The sequence below is a fragment of the Parasteatoda tepidariorum genome, chromosome 8, assembly GCF_982258835.1.
Source record: "Parasteatoda tepidariorum strain Cologne lab strain chromosome 8, Ptep-v5.0, whole genome shotgun sequence".
In the NCBI taxonomy this organism is placed as follows: Eukaryota; Metazoa; Arthropoda; class Arachnida; order Araneae; family Theridiidae; genus Parasteatoda; species Parasteatoda tepidariorum.
The window spans coordinates 55,449,624-55,467,189 of NC_141762.1; the positions used below are offsets into that span (position 1 = coordinate 55,449,624).

General features: G+C 29.7%; 1 protein-coding gene across 1 annotated transcript; it reads right to left on the bottom strand.

The window, feature by feature from the left end:
• Positions 1 to 334: 334 nt before the first annotated feature.
• On the bottom strand, positions 335 to 8,887 carry LOC107436560 (cuticle protein 10.9). Its single transcript, XM_043049628.3, has 3 exons — positions 8,733 to 8,887; positions 4,710 to 4,760; positions 335 to 869 (listed from the first exon to the last, which is right to left on the bottom strand). Exons 1-3 carry the CDS (start codon positions 8,736 to 8,738, stop codon positions 495 to 497), a joined length of 432 nt encoding a protein of 143 aa, XP_042905562.1. The 5' UTR covers positions 8,739 to 8,887; the 3' UTR covers positions 335 to 494.
• Between the last annotated feature and the right edge of the window lie 8,679 nt (positions 8,888 to 17,566).

Below are 17,566 nucleotides of genomic sequence, written 5' to 3' on the forward strand. Positions count from 1 at the left end.
TCTTACAGTAAATTGCTATTGTTGAGAATAGATTAACTCTTCCCGAATATTATCTAATATTGAAATAGTTCTCCTACCAGTATTTTGTCTTTTCCCATACCAGTATTTTCACTTTTCTCGCCGTGAATGTGTTAAGACAATTTGATTGGTATTAATTTCAGTAATCAAACATTTCTTTCTCTAGCTGTGTCATTTAAGACTGGTTGTATAGTAATATTGTTTTGAAATAAAAATTGCTTTCTTGCAGCGATGTATTCTTGAACTTAATTTAAGTTTATTTTCAGACATGTTTTTGTAAAAAAATATCTACCGAAATAAAACAAAATCTAGCACATTATTTCTAAAGCAATAAAATTTGTTTATTAAATCTAAAAAATCGCAACAAAGTAATAATTCTTTTCTAATTATATAGATTGTCTTTACATTAATTTTATTTCCATCAAGAAAAAGGCCAATAAACGTTTCCTAGTCGAGAATGAATTTAGTCCCATTATTTAATCGGTGGCTGGAACTAAAATGTATCGGACGCCAGTCCTTCTTACTGGTGTTGCTACAGGGGCTCTGGCAGGGGCTGCTGGCAAAGCGGCATTGAAAACTGGACTTGCAGCTGCTTCAGGAGCAGAGGATTCAACTGTGACATCGGCTGGATTTTGGTTGGTGGTTCCTGGTTCATTTGATTTCACGATGGCTCTGAATCCGTTTTCATCGGCAACGTATTCAACTACTCTAGAATGTCCCTCAATGTTGTTGATTGTGTAGGTACCGGTTACTTTGCCTGAACCATCGCTGCTTTCCTGATGAGTACTGCGACCGCCATCTTCACTTTCTGATAGGTAGTTGAAGGAATAAGGAATAGGGACAACTTGTTCCTGAAAAAATAAAGTTAAATAAAAATAAAGTTTAGTAAACTATGTTTCGCATAAAAATTTTCAGAATGCTATCATTTTTATAAGTTTTCGAACTATATTCAAAAATAGAGTTATTTGTGATAATACTGTAACACGAAGACATCACACTTTACTACCAAACAATTACTAAACCTAAAAACGCAAATTGATTAAGCAGAGTTATATTTGCTTTTTATTTATTACAAACAAGACTCTTTTTTGGCAGCAAAATTTTTTATTTGTAAGGAATTAAAATTTTCAATCGAAATTAATTAAAACAAAGAATTATGTACTACTTTTTTTCATCTTCAAACACTTAATCCCATACTTTTTCACGTTTATCAGCCGAATATAATGTATTTTTTGAATAAGTAGCCACTGAAGGCAACTATGTTTGATATTAAACAGCTTGAGTTTCGGATGTGAAATAGGGATGAGACGTTTTATATGAAATTTTGAATCACTTAATTCCAGTGATGTGGTTGAAAACAAATTTAAAAACAACGAAACATGCAATAAAACATCACTAGGAAAAATTTTCCGATAAAGCGTAGGAAGTTGGTAGCCTTGTTTGCATGTTGTGGTTGACAACAATATCAGGTTAGTTATAATAATTATGAAACATTTACTAGGGTTACCTACATAAACATGTAGGATTATGTAGGTGGCAGAGACGTAGTTTTAATGTATGTTCGAGCGGGTTATATCTTTCTATAACTTTTTTCTTTTTTTTTCTACACGTTAAAATTATATGAATGATGAAAACTTTTTTTATATCCACACCCTAATCTAGTTATACCGTACTATAGTTAATTAATCATGTAATGGGGTTCGGAGGGGTTTTTGTCCCCCAAACTTTCCTCAAAACTTCGCCACTGCCCCTGAGTAAAGTTATCTCATTGCAGTGAAGTTTGTTCGTGGCTATTAACCATAACTGTTTGTAATTAGGGCACTCTTCACGCATCCGCGATTTTTTTTAACTCTTCATTTAATAAAAGTTCTTCAAATGTAACTTTCATCTTTACGAAAAGAGAAAAGTGATAGTTTGCTTCATTATAAGCATTTAGATAAGAGATCCAAGACATTAGTATTCACCATAGTAAAACAGGGATCATAACTGTCCTCATAAAACAAGACCATTCTTTTCTGAAACCAAAAGTTATGACTTAGTTACTTCATTTTGCGTGTCCACCCCCCGTAGCTAACAAAAACTTGAAGAGCACATAAAGAAGAAACAACCTATTTTAATTTAAGAGGACATTTGTAGCTTATATGAAGGAAAAATAAATTTCTTCAAACATTTCTATTAGTTTATATTTTAAGAGCAATATATTGATATATCACGATAAAACTGACAATAAAGACTAAATAACAACTTTTAAGACCTTGTTTCAAATGCGAGCATACCTGCCAACTTGTGCGGTCGTTGAGAGAGATTCTACGAAGTGGTAATGAATCTATTATAAGTTTGAAAGAGTTTTCTGAAAAACAATGCTATTACGACATCCAAGGGTATAATTGGCAAACTACTCATACCTTGTAGTTATATTAGCATCAGTCCCGCTACTGGCTCTAACTAATTCATCTGAGTGGGAATGTATGATAAATCACCGAAGCGCAATTGAATGGTGAAGGTTGGGGTTCAGTAACATTTACTGCATGAAAATTAAAATGAAATGGCGAGATTTAAATAAAGAAATTTAAGAGAGAGAAGAGGTTTTTGTGGCAGACTGCCTCGCCTCCTCCCGAGGTAATTGGCAATCTCTTTTTCTCTTTATTTAACTAAAACTGGGTGCCTGGGCCGCGCAGCGGCCCCTAACCCATTCATCATGAAGTATTTACAAGTTGAATTAAAAAATATTTTGAATTATGCAGCCTTTAGGTAGCATTACAGAAGATCAAGCATATTTGCTTGATAAATTAAACATGATTTGATATTTAATATAAGTCATGATTTATGCAATAATCAGAAATTTTCGTGAATATAAAAAGCACAATTGATATTTAAGCATTGATTGGTATTAAATTTGATGCAGTCATAAGTTGTGATAATTGGCAATCTAATTGATCTTATCTACTTGCCTTTTTAAAATGTTTGATTTGTTGTGGTAGTTTAAAATTTTTTTTTTTTAAAATTTAAACTTCAAGATTTATTACGACTAACTGTTAATGTCGCTACCACTAAGAAAATTATTTCTCAACGGCTGCAGTTATTAGATTGGTAAAGGCCTGAACTCTTAACCCATGCGTATCGGCGAACAAGAATTTTCCTATTACGGAAAAATAAAAAATTATACTAACTTTTAGGGATCGTAGAAAATTTTTAAAACTCCCAAATTCGTTATTACCTATGACTTTTTGATATGTTAGTGAAAATATTGTACATATCCTTTTTTTTCCAATTTATATTGTAACTGGGGAGCAACAAATCAGAGGCCGTGGTTAGATAGGCCCTGTGACCGTGAGCGTATATTGCTATTTTTTCTATATTTATGTTTGTGCCAACCATATACTCGACTATATACTTAGCCATTAATCAATTCATTATCTGATCTCTTTGAATTATATTAGATCCGATGAATCAAAGATAAACCACACAGGGCTGGTACTGGATTAATTTAAACTTTATTTTTTTTCTAGCTAGATTAGGTTTACTTAGAGTTTTATAGTTCCTATGCCCTCCAAAGAAGTAGAAGTACCATATTTGTTGGACTTGCAAATTTCTACGCTTTTGAAAAATTTCTAGTGGTGATTAAATATATGCTTTTAATAATTAATTCTTTGTTTTGGAAATTCGATTTAAAGTTTTTTGCCACACATTCAAAAGCTCATGTGAAATGCCTCTATGTAACAGAAACCTCAGTTTTTAAACTTTTTGGGCCTAACATCCCTTTAAGAGAGACAATTACCTTTTTCAGAAAAGAGAAAAGTGGTTTGTCAAGTGGTTCATTGCTAGGATGTATTTTGCAGGAACAAAGTAGCACGCTCTACCATAATGCATTAAAAATATAAACGTTATTATTGGATCTGAGATAAGGCTCATAACTTTTTGAAACTTAAAGTGGTAGATAACAGAAAAAAAATATCCCATTTGTTTAAACATATATGTATTCAAGATAGCAATTTTTCATTAATAAAGGCCACTTTTTCTGTCTAGACAGAGATGCCAACGTGCACCAGACAGCCATTGAATATTTTCGAGTAGTAGTATCTTAAAACAGAATAATTCAAAGGCTTGTGTAATACGCCACTATTCTGGTTCAGCCGCATTTTACTGTAATAAGTGTAACGTTAATAAATTAATCGAAATTCTACACATTTTAGTTGTGTAATTTTCTATCTTTTTTTTAAAAATATTTTGTCCAATATGGAGCAGTTTGCATCTCTGCTTAGATATAAGTGGGTTTACCATTCCCTAAAATCTTAAGGAAAAGCATAGTAGTGAGAAGAACAGTATTTTTTTCCCTTTTTTTTTGCGATTTTTCACATTGCTCTCCCAGCAAGAAATTTCCTTCTTTTCTTAGCTATTGTCACGACGACTGTCTAGTCTTAATCTAAGCTCTTTGAAGACAGAGAGGATAAAAGCGAGAAGCTTAGATCTTCTTCATTAACTCAATTCTAAAGAAAAAGAATTAAACTGAAGTTGTAGCTATAGTTTGCGCTAGTTTTGATGAAACTTTGGCTACCGCTTCTTTACATTTCAACCAGTAACAGCCGTTTATGTTTTTCGAAATAGTAGAAAAATGTTGCCCTCAACCAGTGTAATATGACAAATGTCTATACCTATACTATGAAATAATTTAATAAAAATAATGTACTTACTCCTACTTGAGCTGCCGCAACAACTATCAATGCAGCAAATGCCAGGAATACCTAAAAATTAGCGATGTTTTTTTAAATTTCAGAGGAAAGAGGAGTTATACATATATGATTTTTTACTATTGTATTAAGACAAATTTAATTATCTTTCAAAAAAACTTACCACAGCTAGAAAAATAATAGTTGATACAGTAAAAACTATCATTTTCCCACGTTTTCAATGCATTTCTCAATATATTTCTTAAAACCGACTTTCAGCTTACATTGATAGTAAGTGTATTGAAAATCAATATTTTTTTTATATTTACATCATGCTATTAACGTATTTAAACTGTTGGCTTTTGCCAGTGTAAATGAGAAACAAAAAAGAAAAAAAAATTCTGATATCTTTCTAGTAAAACTCTAACTTAATATATTCTAAGAGATATATTTCTAATAATAAATAGATATCAAGATATATTTCGAACATAAAGAACATAAAGTAAAATTTTCAGATGAGGAAAAGAACTTTCAGATATCTAAGGCACACATTTTCATCAACAAACAAGAAAAAACAGCTCTGTCAGGGAAAACAGAAGAAAATGGCAGTGGAATCATTTTATTTCCAGCTTGCATTCGCAAGGAATATATACATAGCTGCCAGCTATGGGTTGCCCGTAGTATTTTATTTTTATATTTATAAATGGCAATGATTCTAATAAATTTCTTTTCAATTCTTGAATTTATAAATTTAACCCTTTTGAAGGCCGTGGTAAGTATACTTACCACCACGTTTTACCACTTTTAATTTAGGTTTCCATTTTTCAATAAGTTCAGCTTTCTTGAAATGAGTTTGAATAAAATTGGTAACCATTTGTCACTTTTAAAAAACGTATAAAAGTTATAAAATACATAATTCCTTTTGAAGTTAGTAGCATTTAAGGAATTTATTTTATAAATAAAGAAAAATAAAAGTCAGTAAGTTCCTAATAGGTCATGTTAAATATATTTACCACCAAAAAAATGGCATTTTTATAAACTAAATGAGTTTTTTTTTAATATCAATTACTGTTCTTAAAACAATTTCAATTCCAAAAATACTTTAATTTACCTTTACTAGAAGTAAAGGGCCCATTAAAGGGTTATTATGTTTTTAACTTCTATTGAATGCAAATAATTATTTATGTATAAGAGCCAGTTATAGAAGCGAAAATCAATATATCTCATAGCAATTGTGAAAATTTTATTTTAAGTTCATCAATCTTACTTTAGCAATTGGGAAGTACTTGGTCAAAAAGAGTAAAAGCCGGCAGGTCTTTTGGTTATTAGGACATATAAACACCTATTTACAACTGGGGAAATTGTCTGGTATATACCTTTTAACGTTCAATAAGTCCTAGTAGACAGGGTTCTTTACTTTCCCCGTTAACAAGATACTTATGAAATGGTTTTACTGCCAGTTTTTACTCCTTTCCAGACACAAACAGCCCTGATTTCTGTGTCTATGCATTCGTATGTTTTCTGAAGGCTAGGTTATGTAAAGAATAAAATGTAGCTAGCTATTCCTTATTTTAATTTCCTAGAATTTATAGGGAAAAAAAACATTTCAAGAGTACAAGGACATGTCATATTACAATACGTATGCTTGTCCACTTGTTTTTTTCCAACTGATAGTTACATTTATGTTTCAATGTATTTACTTTGGATTTTGAAATTTCAAAAAAATTCTTTCGTCCGTAAAAACAAATAAATAATTTAAACATATATATATATAAAATCTATTAACTAGATACTTATGTTTTAAAATGTTGGTATGTTTAAAGTTCAAAGAAGTCGCTTAATTAAAATTCTTTATACTTTAATTATAATTTTATTATTTCACTGCCACTTCATAAAACATTTTCCACTGACCGAGGAGGTGGTAAGATGTCCTATAATATATTTTATTTAAATCTCTTAAATAAGTTATAAGTAAGAAATAAAATAGGATGCAGTTAAATAATAATATAATTATGAATTATTAAAATATATTAAGTATTTTGAAAATTGTTTACGATATGGAGCTTTACTTTTTGGAGATAATTAAAACTTTTCTTAATGACTTATTTGCGACATTACATTACAGAGCTCTATTGAAAAAAAAATTTGAATTTTCATGTATAATTGTCTTGTTTTATTTCATCTAATTTCATAAGTGTTACAATTTCTTATTAACATTCGAAGAATTTAGTTTATTTAAAAAAAAAAAACATATCAGTTCTAGAAAATATTTAATGTTTTATTTTTAACAAACGGTTTGTACGCACTGGAAGAAACTTAAAAAATGGAATGAATTTTGGTTTAAAAAAGCCAAATGATTCTTATTATTAGATTTAACATAACAATTAAATTCTTCTATTTCGTATATCTAAGTGTATTTACTGAAGCGGCGGTGCTCAATTTTTTATTATTTTTTATTGTGCCCTCCTAAATACTTGACCTTCTTTTAGTAGCATCTCGAAACTTAATAAATATTTATTTTAAACTAACTAACTAACTAATCAAAATGTTACAGAGTTCCCATCCAATTCAGGATATCTGCTCTTTCATCTCAGTAGAATTAAAATTGGAGGAAGGGAAGGGGGGTGCTGAGCTTAACATTAGGCTTAAATATCAGATAGTTCAAATGTGTAAGCAAATTGAAATCCGGGTGAAATATTATAATAAGTCGCAATTGATACAATAATAATACAGTAATGAAAGAAAAGGGACATAAAATATTTACAAAATTTGCAAATGGGTTGGACTCCCTTAGCACTCCCTCGCCTCCCCCCGTAGCTGGGCTTCATCGGTGCAGAGTGCAAAGTTTGTCCAGGAAAATTGAAATGTTTTGAGGGAAGGCAGTCGCTAAGGAATTAATATTGTTGTAAATATTGGCTACAAATACGGGCTAAAATATTGTTGTTTTCGATAAAATCGATATCTAGCAGTTTGTTAAAGTCACAAGTAGCGCAATTTTTGGCGCCCTTAATTTATTTTAAAAATTGTATTGATCGATATTTTGTTAATTGTTTTGAAAATATTATCACTAATGAATGAAGAGTGAAATTTTTTCCTCATATCGTTTTATCAATATTAGTCTAAAAATCGAGTCAGACCGATAAATTTACAGGTCTGGAAAGGCATCTAGACTACTTAATATAATGCATGCCTAAGTTGATATTGAATGAACTGAAATAGGGTTTCCGTTAAAATCAAAAACAGAAAAGGACAAAAATTAACTTATATGTACTTCATTGTTGAATATTGGTAATTTTAATTCGATGCAAAAAACTGATGCAATTTTTCATGAACATTCATAATTCATCTATTTTATTTTGAAAAAAAAAACCCTTTTTTAAATTTAACTTCTTCACAAGTATTTAAATAAAATTATTTTTTTATATAACAATGGAAAGAGTAAATGAAATAATGAAATAGCTGATAACTAACTGACTATACTTCAAACACCAGGTTTTAAAAATCATAACTCTCTAAAAAAAGTCCTAACTAGTAGAGCTCCAATCAAATACTGATGCAATTTTTTTTTATATACATTCTAACTTCATTTATTATTTATTAGAAAAAAAACATTTTTAAAATTTAATTTCTTCACAAGCATTTTAATTAAATAATTTTTTATAAAAAAAATATTAAAAACATATTATAAATAGTGTATAATTAATTGGCTATAAATCTAATACCATGTTTTAAAAATCATAACTGGTTTTAAAAAAAGTGCCGCGAAACACCATTCGGAAACCGCTGACTTTAAAATACACTAGTATTGAAAAACATTATAAAATGTGATTTTTCATCGTTTATTACTATCAATTTTTAATAGTTTATAATTTTTTCAAAATTAAGTTTAACTTGGTTAAAGATTTTAATAATCTACTCATGTTTGCCAACATAAGCATTTTTGGAATTTTTTAAAAGATAATGGCTAGTTGCCGACAAAAAACACTTAAATTATTTATTATTGATACGGAATTATGATTGATTAGAATGATTATGATTGATACTTACCTTCATGATTGATACAGAGTTTTTTCTTGTCCTACCAAGCCTGTCTTTAAAGAAGTGGTAGAAATTAAATTAAAGCACAGGGCTTATATACTTTTTTAAAGATCTATAAATTACTCTCGGGATGAATACTAAATTTTTTTTATCACAAAGAATATGGAGTAATTGTAGAAAACGTAAGGGTAGTCCCCCCTTTTTTTTATTTCATTCCGTCTCCAAACGATTTTAATTAAGTTTTTTTTCCTGATACTCTCCTTGAAATTTTTTATATTGTCTGAAAAGACTCGTTTCTATCAGCTTCTTAGTGAATTCGTACACGTAATTGTGATGATTGGTGAGAAATTCGGCGTAAAAATAAGAAAAATATATCAAAACGAATGCATAGAAAAAAGATATTCTTTAATTGATAAGTTGTAATTTAAAATTAGAATTGGAGCAATGCAATCAGCTAATGCTATTGGCATTTATACATAGGAGGATAAACGAACTATTTTTTTTTTAAAGGAATAAAGTCTTACAGGAAACAATTCTTCAATAATATAAAATAATAATATCTTTATTTATTTTCTCAAAAACAATAATACAATATTTATATAATCATATTTTGACGATTATAAAAATTTTTTTTATTAAAAAACTTTATAAGAATAAGTAATAAATTTATAGCACAACATATCATTTAAACATTATTCAACTTTTTTCTTATTTATGAATTCATTTTAATGCGCATTGAAAAAGTATAGTTAAAGATAATTATTTAGATAAGTTAATACTGACTGAAAAATCACAGGGGCTTGTTTTAGTCCCCATGCTAATAGAAAAATATTGGAAAGTTGCTTACTTGTTCGTACATAATAAAAACTTCATTGATTTTAAAAATTAGATGATGATGATAGAAGATGTTTGGAGTGTTCAAAAATTCACGTCAGAAATCATTCTCACTTGACAAGTCTTGACAACGGATGCCTATTTTTGCGCGCTTGAAACACGTCCACTTTTATTTCTATCTTCATTTTTTTAAACTAATGAAGTTTTTATTATCGTTTATTACGTGTTCAAATTCTAAAATCCTAGAAAATCATGAATAACTTATTAATCGATTCAAATTTTACTTATAAAACAGATTAAAAAGAATTGGTCAGAAATCAGCCCAAAAAATGAATATCTGTTACCTTGAAACATTAACTATTAATAAAATGACCTTTCCGAGCAATTATAAAATATTCAGTGAAGAACTAGTAGAGTTATTTCCTTCTTTTTTATTGTCACAACTTGGCTGCTTAGCAACGGAGAAAAATTAGGTATTGCTTTCTTGAATGAGTTTATGGTTATCTTAATTTACTCCATTTACGGATATGTGAAAAACGTTATATGTTTATTCAGAGAAAGTACATTTTTGTGTTTTATTTCCAAATTTAATACTTGATACTTGATTTAGCTTACGTCGGTTGTGGAGATCTCAAAGTTGATATTAGTTTCGCTCTTACTCTATAAATTTTTCTTAAAAATTAAAAGTACAGTCTATTTTTTTATCGCAGTAAAAATTTAAAAAGTTATGTATAACAGGGGATTGTGCAAATGTTGCAACCAATTTTTAGGGGATTTAGGGTACATCGTCACAATTAAAAGTGCATAGAGACCCATGCCCGGAGATGTCCTCATACGCCGCTAGGGGCTTTCTTATTATGAATCGTGTCTTCACGTGCATCTAAATAGTTCACAATAAAGAAGAGCTCTTAGCCGCGTACACCAACATTTCCGAATTGCATGTGTTCCTATGCAATATTAATATTTATCCTGAAGATGTGCCCTAACTCTTTTAAAAGTTGGTAGCAACATGTACAGTGGTGCTCACTTACTTAAGGACTGTGTTTTCAAAATAAATGCGTCATTATATTGGATAAATATTATGTTTTGATCAAGATATCTATAATGACGAATTCTACCTTAGTTGAACTTCAATCCTCAAATTATTCATTCGTGTTCACTAGTGTTTCATAAAAGTTTATTTAAAAAATATAGTATTTTGTTAAGTTTCTTGTACTTAAGGACAGTTTGTCTAATCATGAGTTATTGAATGATTACAATTAATTTATCGATCAATGTAAGTGTAATTTACTACATTATCTTAGTTTGATGCTTTAGAACATTATATTAGTATTATTTTTCTTTTTTTTTTAGTACAAATTTCAACATTATTATGAGTAAAGGAAAAAATGTTAGCAATAGACAGAGATGTCGAATAGATACTCTGAGAAAAGAAGATTTAAGCATTAGAGAAATTGGTAGGTGGGTAAAATTATCAAAAACAGCAGTTTTCCAAGCATTGAAATCTATTCAAGTGACCAAAAGTATTGAAAAAGCATCCCGAAACCTACGTCCTCGCAAAACTACCGAACGAGAAGATCGAATTATTCATCGAATTTCTGAAGCTGATCGTCACAAAACCGCCCCGGACATCAGAAAAGAATTCGCTGAATTAACAGGCAAGCACGTAAGCAATAATACCATCAAACGGCGTTTAAATGAGTTTCGGCTTATGGGTTGAGTATGTAGGAAAAAACCGTTGTTGTCAAAGAAGAATATAGCAGCTCGATTAGCTTTTGCAAAAAGACACCGAAACTGGACATCGGCTGACTGGAATCGAGCTATATTTACAGACGAGTCGAAGTTCAAAAGAATGGGCTCAGATGGCAAAAGTTATGTGAGCCGTCGAGTCGGTGAAGAATTTAATGTGCGGTGTACAAAATCAACTATAAAAGGTGGAGGCGGCTCGGTGATGGTGTGGGGTGTCATAACACGTTCAGGATGTGGTCCAATTTGCAAAATCAAAGGCATCATGGATCAGCATGTGTATGTGGACATTATTAAGACTGTTTTTCTGCCTTATTACAGGAAACTTCGCTCAAGAAAACCAATCATGCAAGCCGATAATGATCCAAAGCACACGAGCAAAACTGCGAAGGCCTTCTAGTCAAGTAAGAAAATTGAGGTTTTGCAGCGGCCTTCCCAATCACCAGATCTCAACCCGATCGAGATGCTGTGGATAGATGTGGATAAATATGTGAAACAGCAAAAACCAAAAAATTTAGGTGATTTATGGAAATGTGTCCAAGAAGGCTGGGCAACTTTAACTCCTGAGCGATGTCAAAGATTAGTAGATTTTATGCCTCGTAGATGTGAAGCAGTAATTGCCACAAAAGGCTTACCGACTAAATACTAGCTCCAAATCATTATTTTTTGTTACACTTTTTGCATTGTTATTAATTTTATTAACGATTAAGAAATATTTATTTTGTTGTCCTTTAAGTATGCGGAATGCATATTTTTCCTAAAATGTTTCATAATTTAAGTATAGCAGTTAGGTAAATGATTCTCATTCTGAAAATATATTAAAAATAAATCATTTGTTCCAATACGTAATTATCAATTCAAGAAACTTATGCGTGAACATTAAATTTTGGATTTTACTTCTCATAAAGACATGTCCTTAAGTACGTGAGCGCCACTGTACGCCAATCCTCTATTACACATTACGTTTTTAAATTTCTACATTTCAACCAAAAAGAGACTGTAAATGTAATTTTTTAAAAAGAAAATCTGTAGTTTCATAGCAAAACTAATTTCAGATTTGAAATCCCCACATCCGAATCACGCTAAGTCAAGTATTTGTATCAAATGCAACACAAAATTTGTTCGTCGGTGTTATTAATCAGGACTGTCAACTACTAAGCATTTTGCAAAATATAGCATTAAGTTGTAATCAATTAAAAATTAAAGCGTTCAGAAATTTTGGAAATTTTGCCAACTTTTTAAAAGTCTCACCACGAGAAGACGGTAACAGAATGTTTTTTTTTTAATATAAGATTTTCAATCATTTACAAGTCGTAGTGCGAAAAACAACTTTAAATTAAACTTATAAAATAAAGAATAATACATTAAACCATGAAGTTAGTTACTACTTTAAGAAATGTTTCCAAAAAGCGTAGAAAGTTTGCAGGCTTGTATTAATTATAAAAGACAATCGCTACTTTATTTTGTTGACTCGCCATGTGGCGAGTGGTTATTTTTATGTCAAGCTGTTAGTCATAATATTTTTGATATAATAAGCTTAGTGCTTTTGAAACATTTAATTGCTACGTTTTAGCAAGGAAAAAGAAAAAGAAAATTTTATAAGGACAAATAAATAAATAGATAAAAGCAAGGGGCATAAATGTCAAACTTTCGGGAGTCGGGCCTTAAGTTAGAGTTTCCCTAAACATTTTTTAGAGTCTTCCTAAATATTGTAAAACAAATTAATCTATCTGATATTTTAATTTAGCAGTATCAAGATTAATAATCTTATTTTTATAACTGAACATTCAAAATGGAGTATAGTATAAGAAATAAATCTTTGAACTTAATAAATAAAATATATTATAATGCAAATTCTTTCAATTGAGAAGAGAAGGAAACAACAAATTAATCCATTTGATATTTTAAGTTAGCAGTTTCAGAAGATTGAATTTTAAAAAATCTTATATTTCAGAAACTATTTTTCAGAAACTATTCAAACGATTTTTCCTAAAAATTTGTATTTTGTTTTGTAAAATTTTATTCTTTAAAATGATATAGAAAATTGTATACCTTATAATTCAAAAATTTTTAAATAAAATTATAACAGAAAATAACAAATATTTACTGAACGTTATTTTTTTTTGCATGGAATCATCTTTGAATTAATGAATTTTATATTTGAGTACAAAATTTTTTTCAATTCGCTTAGAGTAATTTGGGGACCCAAATTTTGAACCATTTTCCTAACAAAACTATTGTGACCATATTTCGCAAATTCCCTACATTTTGATGATTTGAAATCGAAAAAAAAAAGAATGATTATTCAGCGAATTACGTTTTTTTGTCTGATTTCTTAACTTAAAATGTTCAGAAGTATAGTTAACTAAATGCTTTAACTTCTTTACTACTTTTTTTGTGTACTATATATTACGTAATACATACAGCATAAAATTCGTTCTTTCGTTCGTTGTAGTAGAACTGGGAGTCTGAGGTCTTACTGCCCTCTTCCCATTCATCCTGAAATTAGACTAAGAAACAAACATGACAAAAATAAAGTTTGGGGAGCAAAATGGAGTTCGTAAGATAAGAAAGAAAAAGTGGCACTTTGCCATTATTAGGTAATAACAAAATTACAAGTAATTAAAAAGTATATGAAAAAAGGTAAAATTAAAGTACAATGGGAAAATAAACGCTAATGAATATTTACAGTATTCACAGTTTGGGAGTACATACAAAAGGGGAGTGAGTTAAAGGAATGTGAGGATGTGCGTATATGTGTAAGTAAGTGTGGCTCTGTTAAAGTAAAGATCCGGCCGTCCTGGTAATTACCCCTCGTGCCGGGTAATTGAGCATAAAATTAATTCTTTCTGTTGGAATAATAGAAACAAAACGCATTTTTATAAAAGTAAACTTTTGTAGAGTTTCCTAAAAATTTCATTACAATTCGATCCCCTTAGTAACTTTCATATACAATTATATTCAGAATATTGACAAAATATGATTTAAATTTATACTGCAATTGAAAAATTAAGAAAACTTTATAAAATTATATAGTGAATAATTGTAATATTTTTAGTATAAGGGTCATTCTCACAAAAAGGTGATTTTTTAAGTCCCTGAGTAATAAATATTAGGAAATACAGCAGATTTCTTAATATTTTTCCTCATCATTTTTCGTAAAGTTCTAACTAACAAATCATATGCATTTCGGCTAAATGTATTTAATATTTCATTCTTATTTTTTAATAAACATAACTTCAAAATCCCCTCCGTGGACGTCCCTACGTCTGTGACACAAAATATTTTTTAATGGCTGTTAGGCAATTTAAATGTTATTTTAATGATTTTTGTAGTTTTACCTAGTTAAATGTTTATAGTAACTTTTTCTTTGATATTTTTTTTAAGAAAATTGTTTTTATAAAATAAATGACTAGTAAACTTTGTCCATCAAAAATGAAATCTCCCTCCATGGACAATTAATATAGTTCAGTAAATATGCAATAAAGGGCAGCATATGCGAAATCCCTATAAGACAGCTATTAGGAAAGGTAACCATTCCATTTTCTAATGTTAACTATCAGTTATTTTTGTTCTCTTTGTTGTCAGTTTTGGATTGTTGTGTTCAACTGTGGTTTGGCAAAGTTCTCACCGTATACTCCGTGGACATCATAAAGAAGGTAAGAGAAAATTATTTTATTCTTGATAGATGAATTTTAGATTGCAAAAACAGTATATTTAATAAAAAGAACTGCCCCATTTTTGTAACTTTAAAATTAAAAATCAGTAAAATTCAAGAACTAGTTTTTGTCTCCGGACTTGTCTCCGGACTCCAGTTTTTGTCTGGACGTCCCCTCCGTGGACATAACAAGTCCATGGAGGAGAAGACACAGTCAATGGAAGAGATAATATGTTAGATAACCATAATAGAATTTTAATAATTAAAACACTATTTTCTTTTAATTGATATTTTTTAAAATGGAACAAATGTGTTAATTTGTTTGTATTTTTAAAGAAAATAAAATAAGTTTAATTTTTTCTTATCGGAGAAGTAAATATTGGCAATTTTTCTAAATAATTTCTGTGATGTTTAACATTTTTTTCTCTTCAAATTTTAGGAAAAAAATGTCAAAACCAAAATGTAAGAAATAAAGCTATCAAATGTTCAAATGCAAAAGAGAAGGTAACAGAAAAAACTTAGTATGAGACAAGCTAGACAGAAATTAAAAGAAAACCCTATATTGTTTGAAGAAAGTAAAAAAAAAAGAAAAAAAAGAGCAAGAAACTTTAAAATCTCTATCAGAAAAAGATTTAACAGAAAAATCGTGATTAAATGTACTTAAATTTCTAGAAATTGATAGAGCAAGCCGTTTGTGCCTAGGGAAAAAAGAAACAATGACAAGAAGAAAAGAGAAAAAACAAAAACTTCATTTGGATGACAGTATGTTTAACTTGCATAAAATATTCATAAAAGAGTACCCTCACCACTCAACTTTCATGTGGAGTCTGAATTTTTATTTCAATAGTCTTTACATTTTAATTTATTAATATTCAGTAAGAGTTACTTAAAAAATTGCACACCTAGGTTAAAAATGGATGTTTCCTTTCATAGCATCATGATTAATCGGAAGTAGCTCTATCTCTAATAATAAAATATTTTATTATTTACTTATTAATGTTGAACTCATATCAGTTGTACCCAATAATTAATGAATTAGTCTTCATTGACATTTTATATTTTATAACATAAAATGTCTCCTCCGTTGACTATTACGTCTCCTCCGTGGACAAGGCAGAATTTAAAATATTTTAAATCTTGTAAAAAAATAATAAAAAACTTGACCATTATTATAAGGACATATAACAAAAATAAATAAAGGCATTTATGTAACTTTTATCACTTTTTTAATTACTTTAATTTAAGAATTTTTTTTAGTCTATTTATACCTTTTCAGTGAGAATGACCCATAAAGAGCATTACAATAAAAATAATTAGTTTGAAAAACACAGTTGAACAAGTATTGTATTGCTCTTTTTTTTGTTACATTTAAAGAGGATAAAAGGCATTAAATTGTCATTTTTACTGCCCTTTCAAATGAATGGTTTCAGTTGAAAATCATTGAACTGCATGTTGAACAAAAAAAAAAAAAAGAAAGTCAGAAATAATAATTATTTAGCTTCTCTTTCATATCGCTCATTTGGTGAAGCAATGACGTAACTGATAATTACTCTAATTATCAGTTACGTCATTGTTTCACCAAATGAGCAATATGTAGTGAATCCTGTGCCCTTCCACCATTACGAAAATTCTCGTTGTTGCTGTTGACGTATGCCTGTTTAGGCAGAGGGGGTGCGATTGTTCTTGTTTTCCCAGTGGGGCCATCTATGGTCAAGAATTTGACTTCTGCCACACCATACGTGCACACGTTTATAGGGCGGACCCATTCATACATCCATTCATTCATCCACCGATCGTAATTTTGACCTGAATCAGAGAGCGATCGATCTCCAATCCAAGTATAACCAGAGGTATTGATTTGATATGGGAACATGGAGGACTTTTGCGACTCGACAGATTTAACGAGCATCAGTCACTTTACTACACGGAGAGTCGTCGGTAGGCGGGGTTCGAACCCACGAACTCTAGGACATGGGCCCTACGCCCTACCAACTAAGCTATCCCGGCCCACGAAATTTCTCGTAGTTTCCATTAATATTGGGTTGACACAAGCTCTTTAATATATTTAAGTATTCCTTTTTATATTATTATCTTTCCTTAAACAATGCAAGGGGGATAAAAGCGAGCAGCAGAGATCCCCCCCACATCATCATCAACAGTCATTAAACAAAACAAATATTAAAAAGAAGGATATAAAACTACCACTAGATTATATAAATTTTATATTACTTGTAAACTCAATTTTCTGACGACTTGGGCTCAGGATCTACTCTTAAATCTCAATAAAAGCTGGCAAGCGTCAGCTGTAACTACAAAGTAAATTAGATGATCATATTGTTATTCACATTTAACTAAGTTCTTAATATATTCTAATTAAGGAATTTCGAAAATAAATTAATTTTGTTTATGTAAGAATTATTCTAAATTTTCAGCTCGGTTTTCTTTTTATATTTAATGTGGTAGAAACATTTTTGCATTTATTCTTGTTTTGAAAAGTTTGAATGATTATAAATTACAATAATCAAATAAAAATAATAAATTATATTAACTCAATCGCAAAAATTGATTTACATAATTTTAAATACCATTACATTGAAATAGTTTA